This window comes from Emys orbicularis, chromosome 13 (assembly GCF_028017835.1).
Source record: "Emys orbicularis isolate rEmyOrb1 chromosome 13, rEmyOrb1.hap1, whole genome shotgun sequence".
In the NCBI taxonomy this organism is placed as follows: Eukaryota; Metazoa; Chordata; order Testudines; family Emydidae; genus Emys; species Emys orbicularis.
The window spans coordinates 36,700,402-36,718,642 of NC_088695.1; the positions used below are offsets into that span (position 1 = coordinate 36,700,402).

The 18,241-nt window shown below is 47.9% G+C and overlaps 1 protein-coding gene across 1 annotated transcript in view; it reads left to right on the forward strand.

Annotated features, from left to right (window-relative positions):
- FADS6 (fatty acid desaturase 6) overlaps positions 1–17,394 on the forward strand; it is a 37,615-nt gene extending 20,221 nt beyond the window's left edge. The window contains exons 2-7 of the mRNA XM_065416249.1: positions 5,521–6,077; positions 10,447–10,613; positions 13,055–13,235; positions 14,676–14,863; positions 15,803–15,982; positions 17,245–17,394. Coding sequence (XP_065272321.1) covers positions 5,521–6,077; positions 10,447–10,613; positions 13,055–13,235; positions 14,676–14,863; positions 15,803–15,982; positions 17,245–17,394 — 1,423 coding nt within the window. The remainder of the gene's footprint in view (positions 1–5,520; positions 6,078–10,446; positions 10,614–13,054; positions 13,236–14,675; positions 14,864–15,802; positions 15,983–17,244) is intronic.
- Positions 17,395–18,241: the final 847 nt, after the last annotated feature.

Genomic DNA, 18,241 nt, shown 5'->3' on the forward strand with positions numbered 1-18,241 from the left:
ATTGGACCGACTTCTGTTGGTGAGAGAGACATGCTTTTGCACTTACACAGAGCTCTTTCTCAAGCTCAGAAGCATGTCTCTCTCACCAACAGAAGTCGGTCCAATAAAAGCTATTGGAAGTTGGTCCAATAAAAGATATTACCTCACCCACCTTATCTCCTGCTAACATCTAAAAACAAGTCCTGAGCTACAGGAATAGGGTGAAGATCTACGCATCGGTAGTGATCCACTGCCATTTGATAACAGCTGCACGTTTACACTCAGTCCTCTGCTTTGGAAACACATTGAATAGGTGTGATCCACTCATTAGGGTGAAGGGGGATTAACAGTTAATGTTTGAGCTTTTCGAGTTGTTGATTCACAGCATCCCACAGCTTGCCAGGCCCTGGTCTAACTTTCCAAAGCTTTAGAATGGTTTCCTCAGTCTAAATCTACAGTTTAGTCTCAGTCCCTTTTGTAACCTGCCCATCTCGATTTGAACTCGGAGCGATGTTTAATACATAATTCCGACACTGGATCATCTGACCCAGTTAACCCTTGAGCTGTCAGAATTTAGCACCTCAGTCTGATGGCTGTTCGGATGAGCAGGACCTTTCCACCTGAGACCAACAGTTAAATTTACTGTCACAGTTACTCCCCTCACCACTGCTGTTCGCCCACTGGCCGTATCCAAAAAATACCCCCAAAATCACTGCACCGCAAACTGATGCCTCAAGGGCCTATTGGTTATTATATTCCTTTGTCTGGTGCTGCGTTTGAGAACCTAGTGTTGATGAAGACACTGCTAGCTTCCCCACTGTCATTTTCTCACATGCTCTCTCAATATGTCCTCGCTGTGAAAGTGGACCAGCATTGGAATTTCTTAAATCTCTGACTCTTTGATGATGGTGGGGGGGAAAATGTGATCGGCTTTATATACTGTTTTCAATGGGTGACTTGTCTGGGGCTGTGTGTGGGATGACTTTGTAGATGGAATCTGCAAATGTAAGCCAATGGGGACAGCCTGGATGGCTGTGGACATTTGTTCCTTTCCATGCTGAGTGCAGTACTTTCCAAAATCATCATCATGGGTGGAATTTGACCAAATGTAGAGAATCTAGACAAGACCAACACACCACTTAAGCTCTTAATGGTCACATAAGGAGTTTAGAAGGCTGTGTGCAGCTTTTCTGTACTCGGGTAAATTTCACCCAAAGTCCTTGCATAAGATATGTCCCCTCCACATGCAGCATTTAGTAATTTGTTTCACAGGATGTTGCTAATGAGTCCATGTTCAAAATGATCTCTCAGCTGTTCACATGTATCTCCAGAGTCACACATTGTAGAGTTAGAGTATTTTAAACTTGCTGCAAGTTCAGATGCTGTTTCAGAGTCATCTGTGGGTTAGGAAATGATCTTTCAGCCAAGACACGTTTGCTATGGGAATAAAAATCTAATCCTTTAATGAGCTTGTTACATTCAGTGTCACCTAATATTGTGTTGCCATGAGGTCCTTTGGGAGAGGAAATGACTTTGAGCCAACTTCTGACATAAACATAGTACTTTTTTCCTCTTGGCTCTAAATCATTTGCTTAGCAAAGCTAGATGCTTCTTATGGGGGCTACAGCTGGAGTAATTTTGTCAGAGCACAAGTCAGACTCTGCTGAGACAGGCCTGTTTTTTTACTTTTTTCTTCTCTTTTTCTTCCTTTCTTCTTTAAAATACTATCAACCCTGTCCTTTTTGCCGCTGTTCTTTCCATGCACAGATGATGAAACCATGTAGTTTAGGGAGAACTGGATGAACTGTTTGTTATGAATTTAGCTCCATTTTTGGTGATTATGATTATTAATAAAGCACTTCTTTTACTGCGGTACTCAAAGACTTCAGTCGTGATCAAGTTGTGGGGTACTGTGCATACAGTGTTAAGAGGCATTTGCTGCTTGTTAGGAACTGAGTCATGTGAATGTATTTGCTAGATGTAAGCATTCACCAGAGTTTTCACAAACCATTGCAGCCTATTGATTGTGCACAAACTGTTCACTTTTGCTGTTTGCTATTTTCCGGTTGTGTGGTGCGATTGGTCACCCACAGGAAGTCACATGGTATTGTTTCTCCACCCTTGTTTTATGACTAAAACTTTCAAAGCGGGTGGATAATGAGGGACAAATATGAACATTCAGAATACAGTTTTGAATGAATAGTCATTTGTGTTAAAATGAGTGACACTCAGGATTCACATGACACAATAGCTGTCCAAATAATAAGGGAGGTTCATCACAGTGAGGCCTCTGCTCTACTCTCATCCCAGATAAGCTCTGTTTTGAAGGCTTAAGTGGAATGCAGATGGTGCGTAGGCCCCGTGCTAGCCCTCTGCCCAGGGGTAAATTTAATCTAATAGTGAATAACTACTACTGTGACCCTGTGAACAGGGCCGGCTCTAGGATTTTTGCCGCCCCAAGCAGAAACAATTTTGACACCCCCCCCCCCGTTTTTTTTCTTACCCCACCCCCAGCCCTGCCTCAGCTCCGCCCCTTCCCCAAATCCCCAGCCCTGCCTCCTCCGCCGCGTCTCCCCCTCCCTCCCAGGCTCTCAAACCTGGGAGGGAGGGTGAGCTGCGGCGCGCGAATCAGCTGTTTCGCGCGCCGCGGCAGCTCGGGATCTCCCTCTCCCTCCCAGGTTTGAGAGCCTGGGAGGGAGGGGGAGCAGCGGCGCGCGAATCAGCTGTTTCGCGCGCCGTGGCCGCTCGGGATCTCCCTCTCCCTCCCAGGTTTGAGAGCCTGGGAGGGAGGGCGAGCAGCAGCACGCGAATCAGCTGTTTCGCGCACCGTGGCCGCTCGGGATCTCCCCCTCCCTCCCAGGTTTGAGAGCCTGGGAGGGAGGGCGAGCAGCGGCGCGCGAATCAGCTGTTTCGCGCGCCCTGGCGCGTGAGCGGCAGCAGCGGAGGTGAGCTAGGGCGGCATTCTGGCACTGGCCATGCCGCCCCTAAAAATGTGCCGCCCCAAGCACCAGCTTGTTTTGCTGGTGCCTAGAGCCGGCCCTGCCTGTGAATCAGAGTGAACTAAACTCTATATTTTTACACATACAGATACTTATGAACCAGGTTTCCTTTTATTGGTCAATCAGCTGTACCTTCCAGGCTAAGTGGCTTTTATTTTAGATTGAAGGAGACAACACACTAAGAAGGAACAAATATAAAGTCTCCGTGAGACAACAAATGGAATGTGTTTCTTGATCTGTCTCCTTCTAGAGTCTGCCCCTTAGCTAGCAGGCAGCCAAGCAGGGTTCTTTTATGTGTGTGTACAGTGCCCAGCACAAGGGGTCCTGGTCCATGACTGAGGAGGCCCCTAGGCACTATGGTTATACAAATAATAATACTAAAAATGTTGTATGCAGAAAGCAGAGCCATAGCTAGGGACACTGCTGTGCCAGACTGTTGTGGTTGAAGCAATAATAAAAGTCTGGAGGTGAATCGGGCTTTGTCTACACTAGGGGTTTTAGCCATCAGTGTAGCTGCACTAGTGCAAACCCCTAGTGTAAGCAGCCAAAGCCAATGTAAGTCACAGTTTGCATCAGTGAAGTTACCCCTGCTTGAAACGGGGTAAACTGCACAGGTGCAAATCATGGCTCATAGCAACCTCCCTTTTCTACACCAAAGATGTGTGCGGGAGGAGCTACATCAGTAGCCAGCCGCTGATGACTGCCACTGGGCCAAATCCCCAACGTGGCCATGACGCTAGAGAGATAAATAGATGTTTTATTTAGAAACTCAGTTCAATGGCAGGAGCAGGCGAGGAACCTAGAGCATTCTCCAAGCGGAGACTGGTTCTCCCAGAAATCCACCCCCACAAGGGTATTAATTATATAGGCATTACTACATCCAAGCAATGCATGTTGGCTGAGCAGTGGCCTGGGGGCAGGAGACTGCTATGTAGCAAGTTCTGATTAATCCTTTAGTGGGTGGCACCTACTCCACAGTCATGATGTAGTGCCAGTGCATTGGCTCTGGAGAAGGGCTGTAAGATAGAACCTTAGGTATGTGTTTACTGGGGACATTCTGTGCCCAGCCAACCGTTTGTTTCAACCCGCTATGAAATCCAAGGTCTCTTCACCCTCATAGGGGGTTCCTGTGATCTCTCCCCTCTTGGTCTGGGGGTCTGGCTTAATTAATGGTTCAGCATGTGCATGTGCTGCTGTTATGGACCCCAGAGGAGATGTTCCTTATGGGTCCCAAATGGACTGGGTGAAGTCCCCAGCAAGAAGGGAGAATAGTATCCCCAAAGAACAAGTCTTTTACAGGAAACCTCTGCTATAGTTTGTAGCCAGGCAAAACCCCAGAGACTCAATCTCTCAACTTGCAGAAGAGGAGAGAGCAAACTAGAAACAGAGAGCAAGAGAACATGCATGTGTCACCTGGCACCTGATTTCTGGTACTGTAACCCCTTTGCACCCATCTGGCTGTGTCTCTTTGTAACTCTGATTCTATACCTCACCCCTGACTTCTCTTAATCTGCTCATTAAAGGCTGTTGAGCCTGAGACAACATTTCCACCCAATACCCTCTGTGCTTCCTCTGGCTCGTCTTCTCTTGGGAGTAAATGAAACAATATCCTCTGGCCTAGATACACTGCTGGTGTTTCTCTCAGTAGTTTCCACCAGTGGATTTCTCCACCTTTACCATTTCCACTGCCTGTCTTTCTATCTCCAGCTCTTATTACAGTCTCTTTTTCCTACCCCTTTTCTCCCTCCCTGCCCCCCCCCTTCCCAGTGACATTCCATGTGCTACAAACTCCCAGATACTATGCTGATGGCTGCTTTTAGAAATGGGTTAATGCTGCTGCAAACTCTTTCCCCTCCCTGCTCCTTGTTTTCCCCCCTAAACCCACTTGTATTTGGTACCTATATGTAGGAACATTTGGAGAGAAAAATAGGAGCACGCCTTTTAACTCCTTTAAAATCCCTGGGGCTAAAGGAGCTTTAGGAAGAGACAGTAGGATAGGAACTGTCCCTCCTAACAAGGATGCTTGGCATGCATACAAGGTTTCCCCCAGCTGTTCTGTGTCTCTCTCTGCTCTCTTTGTTCTCCCTCTTCTTGCCTCCAGCACAGCTCTGTGCTCTTCTATAGGAGCAGTAACTTTTTTTTTTTTTAATATCGCTGCCCTTCTCACGTCCTTTGGCTCTGGTGAGAGCAGCAGAGCTCCTGCCTGCCTGCACAAGCTATTCTTCATGACAGAGAGAGCCAAGGGCAACAGACACAGCAGCACCATGAGGGAGAGAGAGTCAGAAAGGGCGTGGAGGAAGCAGATGAGGGTGAGAAAGGGGCAGAGTCTAGGGATGGGACTAAAGCCAGCTTCACATTACTAGCGCTAAGCAATTTGAGCTTGCAGTCTGCAAGTATTTCAGATTGCACACTGTGGCACTTCTGCCAAGGCCAGCTGCATTTCTTTGCTGCCTCTGCCCTTCCCAGGACAGGCTCATTTGTTATCTGATCCTGCAGAGGTACTGGGACGTTGGATCACTCTGCAGTGTCCTGTGCTCTACAGGGGGATGGAGCCATGGCAGGAGATGCTGATGGAGAATCGGGACCTGTACCAAGAGAGACAGAAGGGAGAGCAGCCAAGTGAGGCAGGGGCAGCCAGGATAGAGCCACTGCAAAAAGGTTCTCCCCTAAACCATGGAGTGGAACAGCCAGAACCTCCAGGAGAAGGAAGAAATGCCCAGGAGAAAGGTGAGAAATTGGGGCAAGGGGACACACCAAGTCAAGAGATTGCAGATCCAACACAACAGCTGCAGACTGGCATCAGCAGAGCGGGTCCCCCAGAACAGGAGGTGACTCCGAAAGGACAGGATCCAGGGCCCACCTTAAATCATCCAGTCCTGGATGGAGATGGAAACACCTCCGGAGGAGAAGAGATGCCGAGGGTCTTTCAGAGAGGTGCCAAGGAGGAAGCGGAGCCGCCCGAGGAGGGGAGACGTGAGGAAGCCCTGATGGGGGAGCTCTCTGAGCTGGTGCAGCAGGTGGTGAAGAGAAGCAGCTGGTGGGAGAGACATGGCATAGATGACTCCATCATTGCCCTGAACTTCCTCATCCTTCCTGCAGGTAAAAGTGGGAAGGTTTGTGTCAACTAAGGGAAGGAAGGGAAGGGCCCCTGTGTCTCCTTATTGGTTTCTCATTACACATTAACAGGGAACCGTATTCTCTTTGTGTTAGTAGGCATGAAAGCTCAGCTGGTTATTAACCACTTAGATGTTGCCGCTGATGGGGCGAAAGACACCTCCAAGTACTGCCCCTGTGTTCCAAAGCCCTACTTCCCATACTGCCCCGTGGGAGCTGCCGTGGGGGATGGTGTCCGAGATCTGCATTATATGAACACAATTAGCTGTTGGTGACAATTGGGGTCAGCAGTGGGCACAGCTGAGCCAGTGCTGAATGCAGTTTAACTGCAAGTGTAGCGCCAGGCAAAAGGGGCCTCAGATACTGTGGTGATGGGAGCAGCATAAGAACCTGAATATAGTAGAGCTGAACTGTGTTCAGCATCATTTCAGTACCTGTGCTTTAAACCTGCTCAGGCTTAAGGAGTTGATGCAGCTTGTAATTGTTCCTGTGGATCCGGATGAAGTGTACAGGTGAGCTTCAGGTAAGTGGGATGCCGAGGCAGCAGCCTTTTCAGTGCCTCGGTCTCTGATTTAACCCTTTGATGCAAAGATGTGCATCTGGGGAAACCTTCCTTGTTCAGCACTATTGGGCTGCCAGTTAATACTAGCTCGGTCTGTCCCAGTGAGATCTTCAAAGGGGGAGCTCAGCCCTGCCGTGGAAGCTTTGTTATTGTATTTATATGAGTCACTTCTTATGGTTCTGATGGTGGGTGTGGTGTAGGAGAGATGTATTTTTAACTACAGGCCGAGCTGGTCTTGCAGCTTCTCTCAGGATGTGCAAGAATTGCCAATACAGGCCCTCGTTTGTCATCTGGCAGCCAGTGAGCACTAATTTTTGCTGTGAATAAGGGGTACGAGAAGCAACCACTTGCGAGCATAGGTGTCGCACTGTCCTGTGGCTGGTGGTTCTCCACTCATCCTGGGACAGGTATTTCCAGGTTTGTCTCAGTTATACTGGAGTGCTTCTACACCCTACAGACAGTGCTCGCACTCCTTTCACTGGCCCCTAAACCAGTTTGGGAGCTAGCGAGGTGCCATCTCCTGGAAGTGTTGCATCAGGATGGAATTATGAAGACAGCAGCCTGCGCTTAATTCTACATCTAAACAGCATGAGCCAAATGTATCCCATTGAAGTCAATAATGGCGTGATTGTAGCTAGAAAATGCACGAGTTAGGTAGCTTCTCAGAAGTGTTTTGAATAAGGAACGAATGGGAGTTGGGTGTTGGCCAAAGCATACTAAGCAGCGTGACAGAGGGCATTGAGTTGGGAGTGGGGAAAGAGAGATGAAGGGAGCTCTTAGGAGGGAAGCTTCCTTGGATGTGGTTGGGTGCAGCTGGAGATACAGATTAAGATGTAGGGAACAGATTTATGGAGTGCCTTAAAAGTGAGGAGCAAAGTCTTGGCTTTAATGTGGAAGGAAAGAGGTCACCCACAAGGAGAAAAGGAGGGAGGGGGGACTTAGATACCTGGGTTTATGGCTGCTTAGCTGAGCTGAACCAGAACTCTGGAACATTTTGCCATCACTGTTTATTTGACCAACCGTGCGAGGACTTCCACTCACCATAATGGCATTTCTCTGTTTGGATATTTGGATGCAATGCAATAACTTATGAATGCTGTATCCAATCAATTCCAAAATGTTAGGGAATGTTCTATTGATTTTGGTGGAAATGCAAAAATTGGAAGGGGGAAATGGGGGACACATGGTGTCCCTGGCATCTGGTTAGCAGAGCCAGCTGCTTCAACCACCTATAATAATCTATAGACCAAAGAGCCAATTGATGGCAGCCATTAACAATGCTCCTCAGTTTAGCTCTCCCACTCCTCCCAATACAGTTTAAAAGTGTTAACACCCTGAAAGAAAGAGAGAGAAAGAAAGGAAATTAAAAATGGTGGGAGGGAAGGGGGGAATGGAGAGGCCTGGGAGGAAGGGGGGCACACACAGAGCCCCTGATGGAGTGGGGGGAGAATGGGGGACCCTGGCATGGGGAAAATGGGGAGCAAACAGATCCTCTGGCATGGAGGGAATGGGGGGGTATAGGGTGGAATGAGGAAAAGGGGGCATGGAGGGAAAATGGGAAATTATTATTTGTATTACTGTAGCACCTAGGAGCTCCAGTCACGGACAAGAGCTCCATTGTGCTAGGCATTGTGCAAATACAGAGCAAAAAGGTGGTCCCTGCTCCAAGGAGTTCACAATCAAAATATAAGATAAGAGATAAGAGACAGCAGATGGATATAGATGGTGTGTGCGTGTGTACAAGTGAACAATGAGACAGAATTGGTCAGTGTGATCGGCAGTGTTTCAGCACCAACAGCCTAACCATTCTGGAGTTATTTGTAGGCATCATGAGATGCCTTGCTTGTGCCTTCTAAACCTTGCCCCTCCAGAGTCCAATCAGCATAGAGATCCAGTTCCTTCTTGTTAGGGGTTTTTATCTCCCTCTTCCCTTGTGCTCTGAGCTGCAAGCTCAGCTGACAGGAGAAATCCACTTGCATGACTCCTGTTCATGGAGGGAGGGACAAAACAACAAATGTCTTTTGTCCTCTTTATCGTCCCACAATAGTCAGTCTGATGTCATTGGACCTTTCCGGTTGGGCAGATGTAACACCTTCTGTTGGAAACCTGCACACCGCCTTCAAAAGACGAGCCTGGGAGCTTAAATTCATAACTTTGCTAGACACTAAAAATCATGGAGCAAATAAAGACACTGGATTTATGGCTTATTACAACAATTATAACCCACTACTCCTCCATTTTCTCCCTCGTTCATGACTGGAGAGGTAATAACTGGCCACTTCACCTTCAGTGGTCCCTTGCAATATGTGTTCTCTCTGATCCTCACATCTAGACTATATCTAAATCTTGCTGATTCCTTTTGCAGGCCTACACTACAAACTTGCATCGGCCCAGCTGTGCCACTGTAGTGTGTCTGGTGAAGACGCTCTAAGCTGATGGGAGAGCGCTTTCCCGTTGGTTTAATAACTCCATCTCTGCGAGAGGCGGTAGCTATGTTGGCGGGAGAAGATTTAGATATAGCCTGGATGTGAGGATCAGAGAGAGGTTCGGGTTGAAGGTGATGTCCAGGTTCTGACCCGCCGGCTGCGGGAGGCTAGCCCCCGGCCAGCCCCGTCCCCTCGCCCGAGGATCTGCCCCCTTCCCCCGCCGGAGCCCCCAGTGCCGGATGAGCGGCGCCCCCAGCCCCCGAGCACAGGGCGGGCCGGTGGTAAGCGGTCTCAGCCACCGAGCACAGGACGGGCAGTGTGTGGCCCCTCTGACCCCCCTAAGCACAGGGTGGGCAGCCCCAGCGCCTCTGGCTCCCCGCTCCGAGCTCCAGGCAGTGTCACCCCAGCTCCTGGGGCCGCCCAATGCTGGGCGGCCTCAGCCACCCCAAGTCCCGGCTGCCCTAGCCCCAGCATGCTGCTTCCCTGAAAAGGACCAGCCTGCCTGGGCTGGGGCCGAGGGGGAAGGACAAGCAGGGCTTTGGGGAGGAGCGTGAGCGGGGCTACGCCGGGCTGTTTGGGGAGGCACAGCCTTCTCCAGCCTATGCGCCACGCTGCCCATGGTTATGGGCCTGGATGATGGTGTTGTCCGTAGTGGTTGAGAAGAGAGAGAGAAGGGAGGGCTTACCAGTGGGGATGGGGGAGTTAGGAATTGTGTTTTAGTCATGTTTATCCACAAGGTGCACACACAGTCTCTGTGGTTGGGGGGGGGGGGCAGGGGAAGAATGGGGGACCCTGGTAGGGAGGCTGGGAGGGACACAGAGCCCATGGCATGAACGAGGCAGGGAGTTGCTGGGAGTCCCTGAAATAGTGGGGGATGGGAGAGTAATGCCCAGGGAGCTTGTGGGGGAGACTGGAGGAGTGCAAGAATCCCCTGGTGTGTGCAGGGCACTCTGACTACATAAGTATTTGCCCTTAAACTTGGGGGGGAAAGCGAGTTGGATAGTCAGCATAAAGAGAACCTTCATCATAACCCTTTTCGTCTGTCACTGACAGTCCCGGAGACTACATGAACACTTCCCTGTCCCATAGACTTTCATCTGTCAAGCAAGCTAGGTGCTTTTATGGCCCTCATCCCCGTTGTATCTGAACTGGGTACCTGGATTTCCACTTTACCTTGGTGAGAAGAAGGAAAATGAGATCTCATTTTGAAGGAGTCTCCTTCAAAATGAGATCTCATTTGCCCAGGAGAGCTGTAGTTCTTATTGGGAAAGCAGTCCCCCCTGGGTCTTGCCTTGGCCATTATACTGGTCTGATCTTGACTATCTAGAAGGCTTAACAGCTCCAAGGTTTTTCTTTCTATCTGTAGGGTTCCTGTGTCTGCGTTCAGACAATGCCCTTCCCTTCCTGTTGGGCATCTTCATCTTGGGCATAGTGCACCACACTGTAACGGTGAAAGGAAGCCACTTGGCCAGCCACAATGCCTTGACGGAGTCCAAGTCTTGGGGGAAAGTTTGGGCCATATTCTTCCTTGAGGTATGTAACCAGTGTGTGAGAATGCTCCTGTGTGTACGTTTATATAGGAAGTGCTCAGATTTCATGGTGTTGGGTGACCATAAAAACCTAGATAGCTAGGCAGAACACTGCAAAGCTTTACAGCTACACCTTGTAGTGTTGCATGGATGTGGGGTGGTTTGCTGCATCCCCGCATGGCATGTGTATGTGAATGTGTGCATAGGCACCGACTTCTGCTGGTGCCGGAGGGTGCTCGACACCCCTCAGCCTCCGGCCCCGCCCCCTCCCGCCCCTGCCCCGCCCCCATTTCAACCCCTTCCCCAAAGTCCCCGCCCCAACTCCACTCCCTCCCTGCCCCTATTCCGACTCCTTCCCCAAATCTCCGCCCTGGCCCCACCTCTTCCCTGCCTCCTCCCCTGAGAGTGCCATGTTCCTGCTTCTCCCCCCTCCCTCCTGGAGCTTGCTACTGTTTGCTACAGCTGTTTGGCGGCGGCAAGTGCTGGGAGGTAGGTGGAGGAGCGGGGACACGGCACGCTCAGGGGAAGAGGCGAAGGTGAGGTGGGGTGGGGTGGGGAGGGGAGCTTGGCTGCCGGTGGGTGCAGAGCACCCACTAATTTTTCCCCATGGGTGCTCCAGCCCCAGAACACCCACGGAGTCGGCGCCTATGAATGTGTGTACATACCTGGGGATGGGGTAGATAATATGCATAGAAGCATATTTCCATTGAGCAGAGACAGTTCTGTCAGATACCTTGATGGCAACTCATCACCAGATTCTTAACTCAGTTACTTTCGATTCATGTGGGTGTAACTGAGATCAGAATTTGGCACATTAGCTCTAATCAACGGCTCAACAAGTTGCAGTGTATTAACCGCCACGTTCCTCTCCAAAGAGGGGAGAGGTTTTTTTCTGATTTTGAAAATGCCAAAGGAAATGAAGGCAATCCTCTTCAGTCTTCTCCTGATAACCACCTGCTCCACTGATCCATAACTTGTGAATACAACAGCTCCTGGGATCACATCTTCATTTCAAAAGCCAGTCCCTAATGTGCTGAACTAGTAGCACTTTCCGATCAAGGGACAGATATATTCAGAGAAAAAAATTCCTTTTAAAAACGAATTAGTTCTGCTAACTAACTTTATTCTTTTAAATTAATAACACCGTAGCAGAACTAGAAAAACATGTTTTTGACTGTAGATTGTCTGTATAGATCAGGGGTTGGCAACGTTTGGCACGTGGCTCGCCAGGGTAAGCACCCTGGCGGGCCGGGTCAGTTTATTTACCTGCTGACGCGGCAGGTTCGGCCGATCGCGGCCCCCACTGGCCGCGGTTCGCCGTCCCGGGCCAATGGGGGCGGCTGGAAGCCGCGGCCAGCACATCCCTCGCCTGTGCCGCTTCCCGCTGCCCCCATTGGCCCGGGACGGCGAACTGCGGCCAGTGGGGGCCGCGATCGGCCGAACCTGCCGCGTCAGCAGGTAAATAAACTGGCCCGGCCCGCCAGGGTGCTTACCCTGGCGAGCCGCGTGCCAAAGGTTGCCGACCCCGGTATAGATAGAATGAGCACTGCAATCTGCTGGCTATTAAGTATGTACACCACTGCCCTCTACTGGGTGGAATCAGAACTGTTCAGGAATGTGTTGTAGTCTCTATATTGTTGATGATTCCCAGAGATTCTCCTTTGGCTCAGTTGGCAGGAGTTTGTGCTTTTTTGAAGCAGGAGGAAGTGAATTCTATCTCTGCTGGTGCTGCAAAATTGCAAATGGCCCTGATATGCAATGTAGTGATAACCAGGAAGTAAAAAATGAACACAGATTTGTTATAATATCTTCTTGTCATATTAAGGCCATACATCAACTCTGAGACCATACTGGAAAATTGGAATTTCCAAAATGAAGAGAAATTAGCTTTCCAATCAGTTAGGGCACAGACATGAGCTCCTACCTGTGTAAGAGTTCATACATTCAGAACAGCCAAACGTATACCTGATCACTAGATGCATCACTTAATGGAGCTGGGCCTGAGCCTCAATTCTGCCTCTCACTCTCAACTTACCCTCAAGTAGGGGGTTGTTTGATTCAGGGTTTTGGCTAAAGCCTGTCTCTGGTGATCAGTAAACCTGAATAACTTTGTGTGAGTGGAATGTTCTTATCATGGTAAATGACCTTAGAGATTAGTACTGTCCTCAGCTGTAAAGTACATATCTTTGTGTAACTCCAGAAATTATCTACCATGCTTGTATCATGCAGCTTCAATAGCATTTTAAGGCATATGTGGTGCAGACAAAGATGCATTTCTCGGGTGTAGTTATATCATATCTTGTCCTAGTGCACGACAATAACAAGGCTTTGAGTGTGAACCTCTATGGTGGGGTCATCCCAGTGAGACAATGTTGTGTACCTGCCATGTTCTGATCCTTGCATGCACGCTGTTCTTCATTTCGTTCTCCTTTCTTTCTCTTCCAGGTTTGCTCGGCTTTCACAGCAGAGCAGGCATACTACAACCATGTGAAACTCCACCACGGTTACACTAATGTTATCAGACTAGGAGATTCCAGTACTTGGAAGCTTCCTTTCTTGAACCGATATGTCTACATGTTCATTGCACCCATTGCTATACCTATTTTAACCCCTCTAGTGGCACTTGGTATGTTGCTTTCCTCTGAGATATTTTTCTTCTATAAGTATTGTTTAAAACCTAAAAGTTTTTTTAAACTAAAAATTAAACTCGTTTGTAAGGGCCCCAAAAGATAAATACAATTATCGGCATTATGGAAGCCGCAGTCAGGTTAAAGGCCTGATGGTGCTAGGAGCTGTACAAATGCAGTCCCTTGCCTGAACAGCTTACAATCTAAGTTAGGATGAGACAGGACAAGTACGTATAACAGACAGTAGGAAGGAGCAGGAGAAGTCCTTTGGGCCATCTGCTCAAAACTAAGGCATTCGCCACAACCATCTGCGGGGCTTCTTGATTCTTAAACTGACACAAAAGGGATCCTTTTGAGAAGCAGATTTTACATTCAGAATGGAATGCACTCACAAAAACTCAATATTTAAATATATTGGGTCAAATACTGAAGACCTTAGGCAAATCTCACATTGAAGTCAATGGGCCAAGTGCCTGAAATCCTTATTTATTTTTAATTCAGTCCATTCTCAGACCTGTTGACTTCAGCAGGTATTTTGCCTAGATAAGGACAACAGGATCCAGATTTTTATATACTTCTTCAGATCTTCAAAGCATTATACAAACACTGAAGCCCTTACCCAGGCCAGATCCTGTTGTCCTTACTTAGATGTATGTAGGATTGGTGAGGGGCATGCTAGGCTGGAATATAATGAAAGAAAGGGATGGAAAATATTTGAAGTGTACTGGTGTCAGTGCTAGGGAGTGTAAGAAGATGGCCTCAGTGGGAAGAATGGGATGAGGTGGTGCAGACATTGGAAGAAGAGACCGGATGATAACTGGGGAAATATAACGTTCATAGTGTATGGAAGCTCTTCAGTCTACAGGAGGCCAACACACAACCATGGGCAGTGAACAGCTGCTAATTGCTTGCAGAAAAATCATATATAGGACCAAATTCTGAGGTCATTATTTAAGTCCTGATTCTGCAACCCTAACTCATTCAGTCAATGAGACTACTCGCTTGGGTGAGTGCTACTCAGCATTTGCAGAATTAATTTTTACTCGGTCCTTGTTCAAGCAAATGCCTATTGACTTTTAGTGGGGAGTTTCACCCGAGTAAGGACTGCTGAAGCTTAGTACGCTTAGTAAGGTCTTCAGTATCTGACCCATAAATTGTCTCAGGACTAGAACAATAATCAAGTTAAACCAGAAACAAATCCATGTCCTACAGCTCCCTTGGTGACACTGTTCAAAAATTTTCTGAAAGCCAGTGGCACCTTAGGTGTTGAAGTGGGTCTGGGATCAGATGCTCCTGGAATTTGTACATAGTGACTGACCAGTGCCTATCCTGGGATTTGGAATATAAACATTACAGCATTATTCCCCAGCTGGGTAACCTGGAAGATGTGGGGAGGGGTTGACTGCTGCCCTACACGTTGTCTGTTCTTTCTTTCATAGGTTTGCTGAAGGATGTTGAGTTGAAAACAGCTCTCCGGACACTCTGCTGCATGTTTCTTGGGCTCTACTCCCATTACTGGCTCCTGGTCAATGTCTCAGGGTTCCAATCAGTGTGGTCTGCCCTCATCTGCATGTTGATCACACGATCTCTCCTTGCCCACCCCTACATCCATGTTAACATCTTCCAGGTAGAGGCTGCAAACTCCAGCTTGTACCAAAGTCCTTGGAAATAAAACAAAGCAAAGCTCCCTGTATTAATTAAATAGCTCTCACTTTGACTTTGGCAATTGAAGCGTCTATAAACTTAAGACAAACAACCTGATTCTGATCTCAGTTGCACTGATTTCACATCGGATTAGACTCAGGTCCAAAATGTCGAGGAGACTGATGTCAGTTGGCATAGCAGTGTGCAGAAAGTTGAGACAGAATGAACACAGAAGGCTGGATTCTGATCTTAATTACAATGGTGTAAAAATGGAACAAGTCTACTGAGTTCAGTGGAATTTATCCAGTTTTATACAGGTATAAATGAGATCAGAATTGGCCCCTTCCCACACTAAGAGAAGATGTTACTTTAAAATCCAGGTGCATTTGGGAAAGATGGAATGAGCATAGAACCACAAAAGTGGGTGGTCCTTGCACGTTGGGGATTCATTGATAGATCAGTCTTGACAGGCCTAGGATGAAATGCATATAGATGGCCGGATTCTGATCACATTTAGGCAGGTTAACCCCTCTGAAGCCGCTGGTGTTTCCAAGCTACTGTGGTGTCATTGGACTCTGACACAGAAGCTTCTTTTCTATTTGCCATGAATGGGTGGCCCTGGGATAATGTGTGGGGAGCAGTGTGTGAATGCTTCCACACCATGCTTGACTCGTAAGTAGTGAGTGGGAAACTAGAGCATTCCAGTTGATGGCACTAGCCTGTTACCTTTTATGAGGACTCCTCATCCCCATAAAGAAGGAGACTCACAAGATCATGTACAGAAAAGGATGAGGAGTTCAAGAAACTGCCACTCTTCTGCCCTGGCCTGACAGCTGGATTCCACCCTTGTCCTCAGGAAGCCCTGCTCCCTATCTGCCTGCTGTAGGAAGAGATGCCATAGTCTTCCTGTTTTGTCTTGTAGCACATTGGCCTCCCGATGTTCTCTGCTGATAAGAAGCCCAAGCGGATTCACCTGATGAGCCTTGGAGTTCTGAATCTGCCCCGGAATGCCCTGCTGGACTGGTCCTTTGGGCACTCAATCATCAACTGCCATGTGGAGCATCACCTCTTCCCAAACCTCTCTGACAACATGTGCCTGAAGGTAAGATAAAAGGAGGGCATGTCCAGAAGGTGTGTGGAGGGAGGGGGATAGGAGGGGGAGCCCCATTTAGCATAGAGAAGATTGATGAGCATGGGAAGAGGTAATGAGGAGATAAGTTTGTGTATTTCCCCCTTCCAGTTAACTAAAATGGAGGTGGTAAGCCTCTTTCCCTAACCTGCAGCTCTGACCATGCTTCTGCACTCTTCTCTTTGCACTGGCTTACCCTCTTCTTCCTCATTTTAGACTCCTTCCCATTTTCAGAACACTTCATAACTCCAACTAGATCTCTGTCCTCACTTTCTCCCACTCCACTTCTTCCTCCCCACACTCTAGTCAATCTTCTCTCCAACCTTCTTCCGTTGTCTCCTTCCTCCATTCTTGACTTTGTGCTTTATTATTGTAACAGCCTTCCAGTGAGTGTTTAGCAAAGTCCCCCCTCTCCTCCTGGGAAAGCTTTTCAGGCCCCGCCTAATCTGTGAATAATTCCAGCTATAATCATCATACACCTGCTATGGTTGACCTGTATTGTGTTCATTCGTCCACTTGCAGTGTATTAGATGTAGGCTCCAACCAAAACCCTAGATCCAAACACCCCGAAATTTTGGGAAAGCTGAGATCTGGAGCTATACTTTGCAGTCCAGGCCCATCTCTACACTGTGTTTGTTTGACATCATTTACTAATTTTACAGTCCTATGTATACTTCTGGTGTTAGTAACAATAAAGACATGGTGCTACTGTGATACCAACTCAAGGCAGTGTCCTTGTCAGATCTCACAAGATGAGCAAGGTCAGGCTTGGGAGGTCTCAAAAAACAAACAAACCAACCTTCAGGTGCTGCAAAAGGTGATGTTGGTAGTTCAGTAGGTGGCACTCTTCCCTCTGTGCCAATATTGAACCAGTACCCCAGCATGGTATGAGGGAAGGATGGTGGAGATCCTAGCTTTCAGATGAGGTGCAAGATCAAAGTAGTGAGCGCTTGTGGTTGTCTGGCCCTTATGACAAGAGAACCCTTTGCTGCTCGAGTTGGATACTGTATTCATCTTCATTCCCTGAGTTAAGCCATTGTGTAATGTTAGCTACTGTTAAGCAGTTTTTGCATTCCACCCCAGAGTTGGCTACATTTTGGCAGTAGGCGATATGATTCCTACATGCATAGTTTTCAAAGGGCTTAATGATCACTTTGGAGGAAAGGCCCTGTACAAATGTAAGTCATCATCATTAGAATTTACTGTGCCATTTTAATACTACCTTTCCCTTTTAGATCAAGCCCATAGTCTCCCAGTACCTGAAAAAGAAGAAGCTGCCATACAATGAGGACTCCTATATGTCCCGACTACAGCTGTTCCTACACTGTTACGAGGAGCTGATGGTTAATGCACCCCCAATAACTGAACTTGTGGGGATTCAATGATAGGCTCTGGAACACGACAGCGAGACATAGGGCTGTTTCCTGTGGGTCATTATAACATCGGACAAGATCAGGAAGTTTAAAACCAAAGACATTGCCCTTATAAAGCAATCAAAGAGGAAACAAGTTTGCCTGAAGTGTCTTGCTTTTGGACAGATAGAAACACACATAGAGACCAAGAAATGCCACTAGAATGATAAATTGTGACTGAATGGTGATGGGACAGAAGGGAATTCTGTAGCTCCAATACAGTAGATCAAATGGGAGTTTACCTGAGGTATTAGAAGCTGGTATTTATTTTTCCTCTATTCTCTTTTAACTCTTGGACAGAGGTCGCTATTGATTCTTGTTTTCTGTACTGTTGTGTCTCTGGAACAGGACTGGGAGCCCAACAAGAAAGGGAATTCACATCCTATCCAACTCCAGTGTGCCAAAAGGACAGGATGACTCAGGGGACTGGCAGTGGGGCAGCCTTTAACTCTAGGTCAATGGTTCAAATCAAGGCAAAGCTTGTATTTTTGGAACAACCGAAAACTGGTTCCCATCTGATGGCTCTGATGGCCCGTGTGAATTGAGTTGATGGCTCCAGTTCCTCAGAGAAAGATGCCCATATTACAAAACCTTAGTCAGCAGACTCAGTTGAGAGGCTGAGGATGGAATGGGCCATAAAGAATGTACTGCTTTAAAGGTGGTCTCTCCAGATTAATGGAGGCACATTGGTGGTGTGGCGTAAGAGAAACTTGCACTGCTGCAACCTGTGCTCTACTTGTTTTGTGGATAAATAAATTCCTTCCAGGAGTGTGGATTTGACAAAACTAGCCAGAGCAGTTTGGGGGTGAGTTGGTGAAAA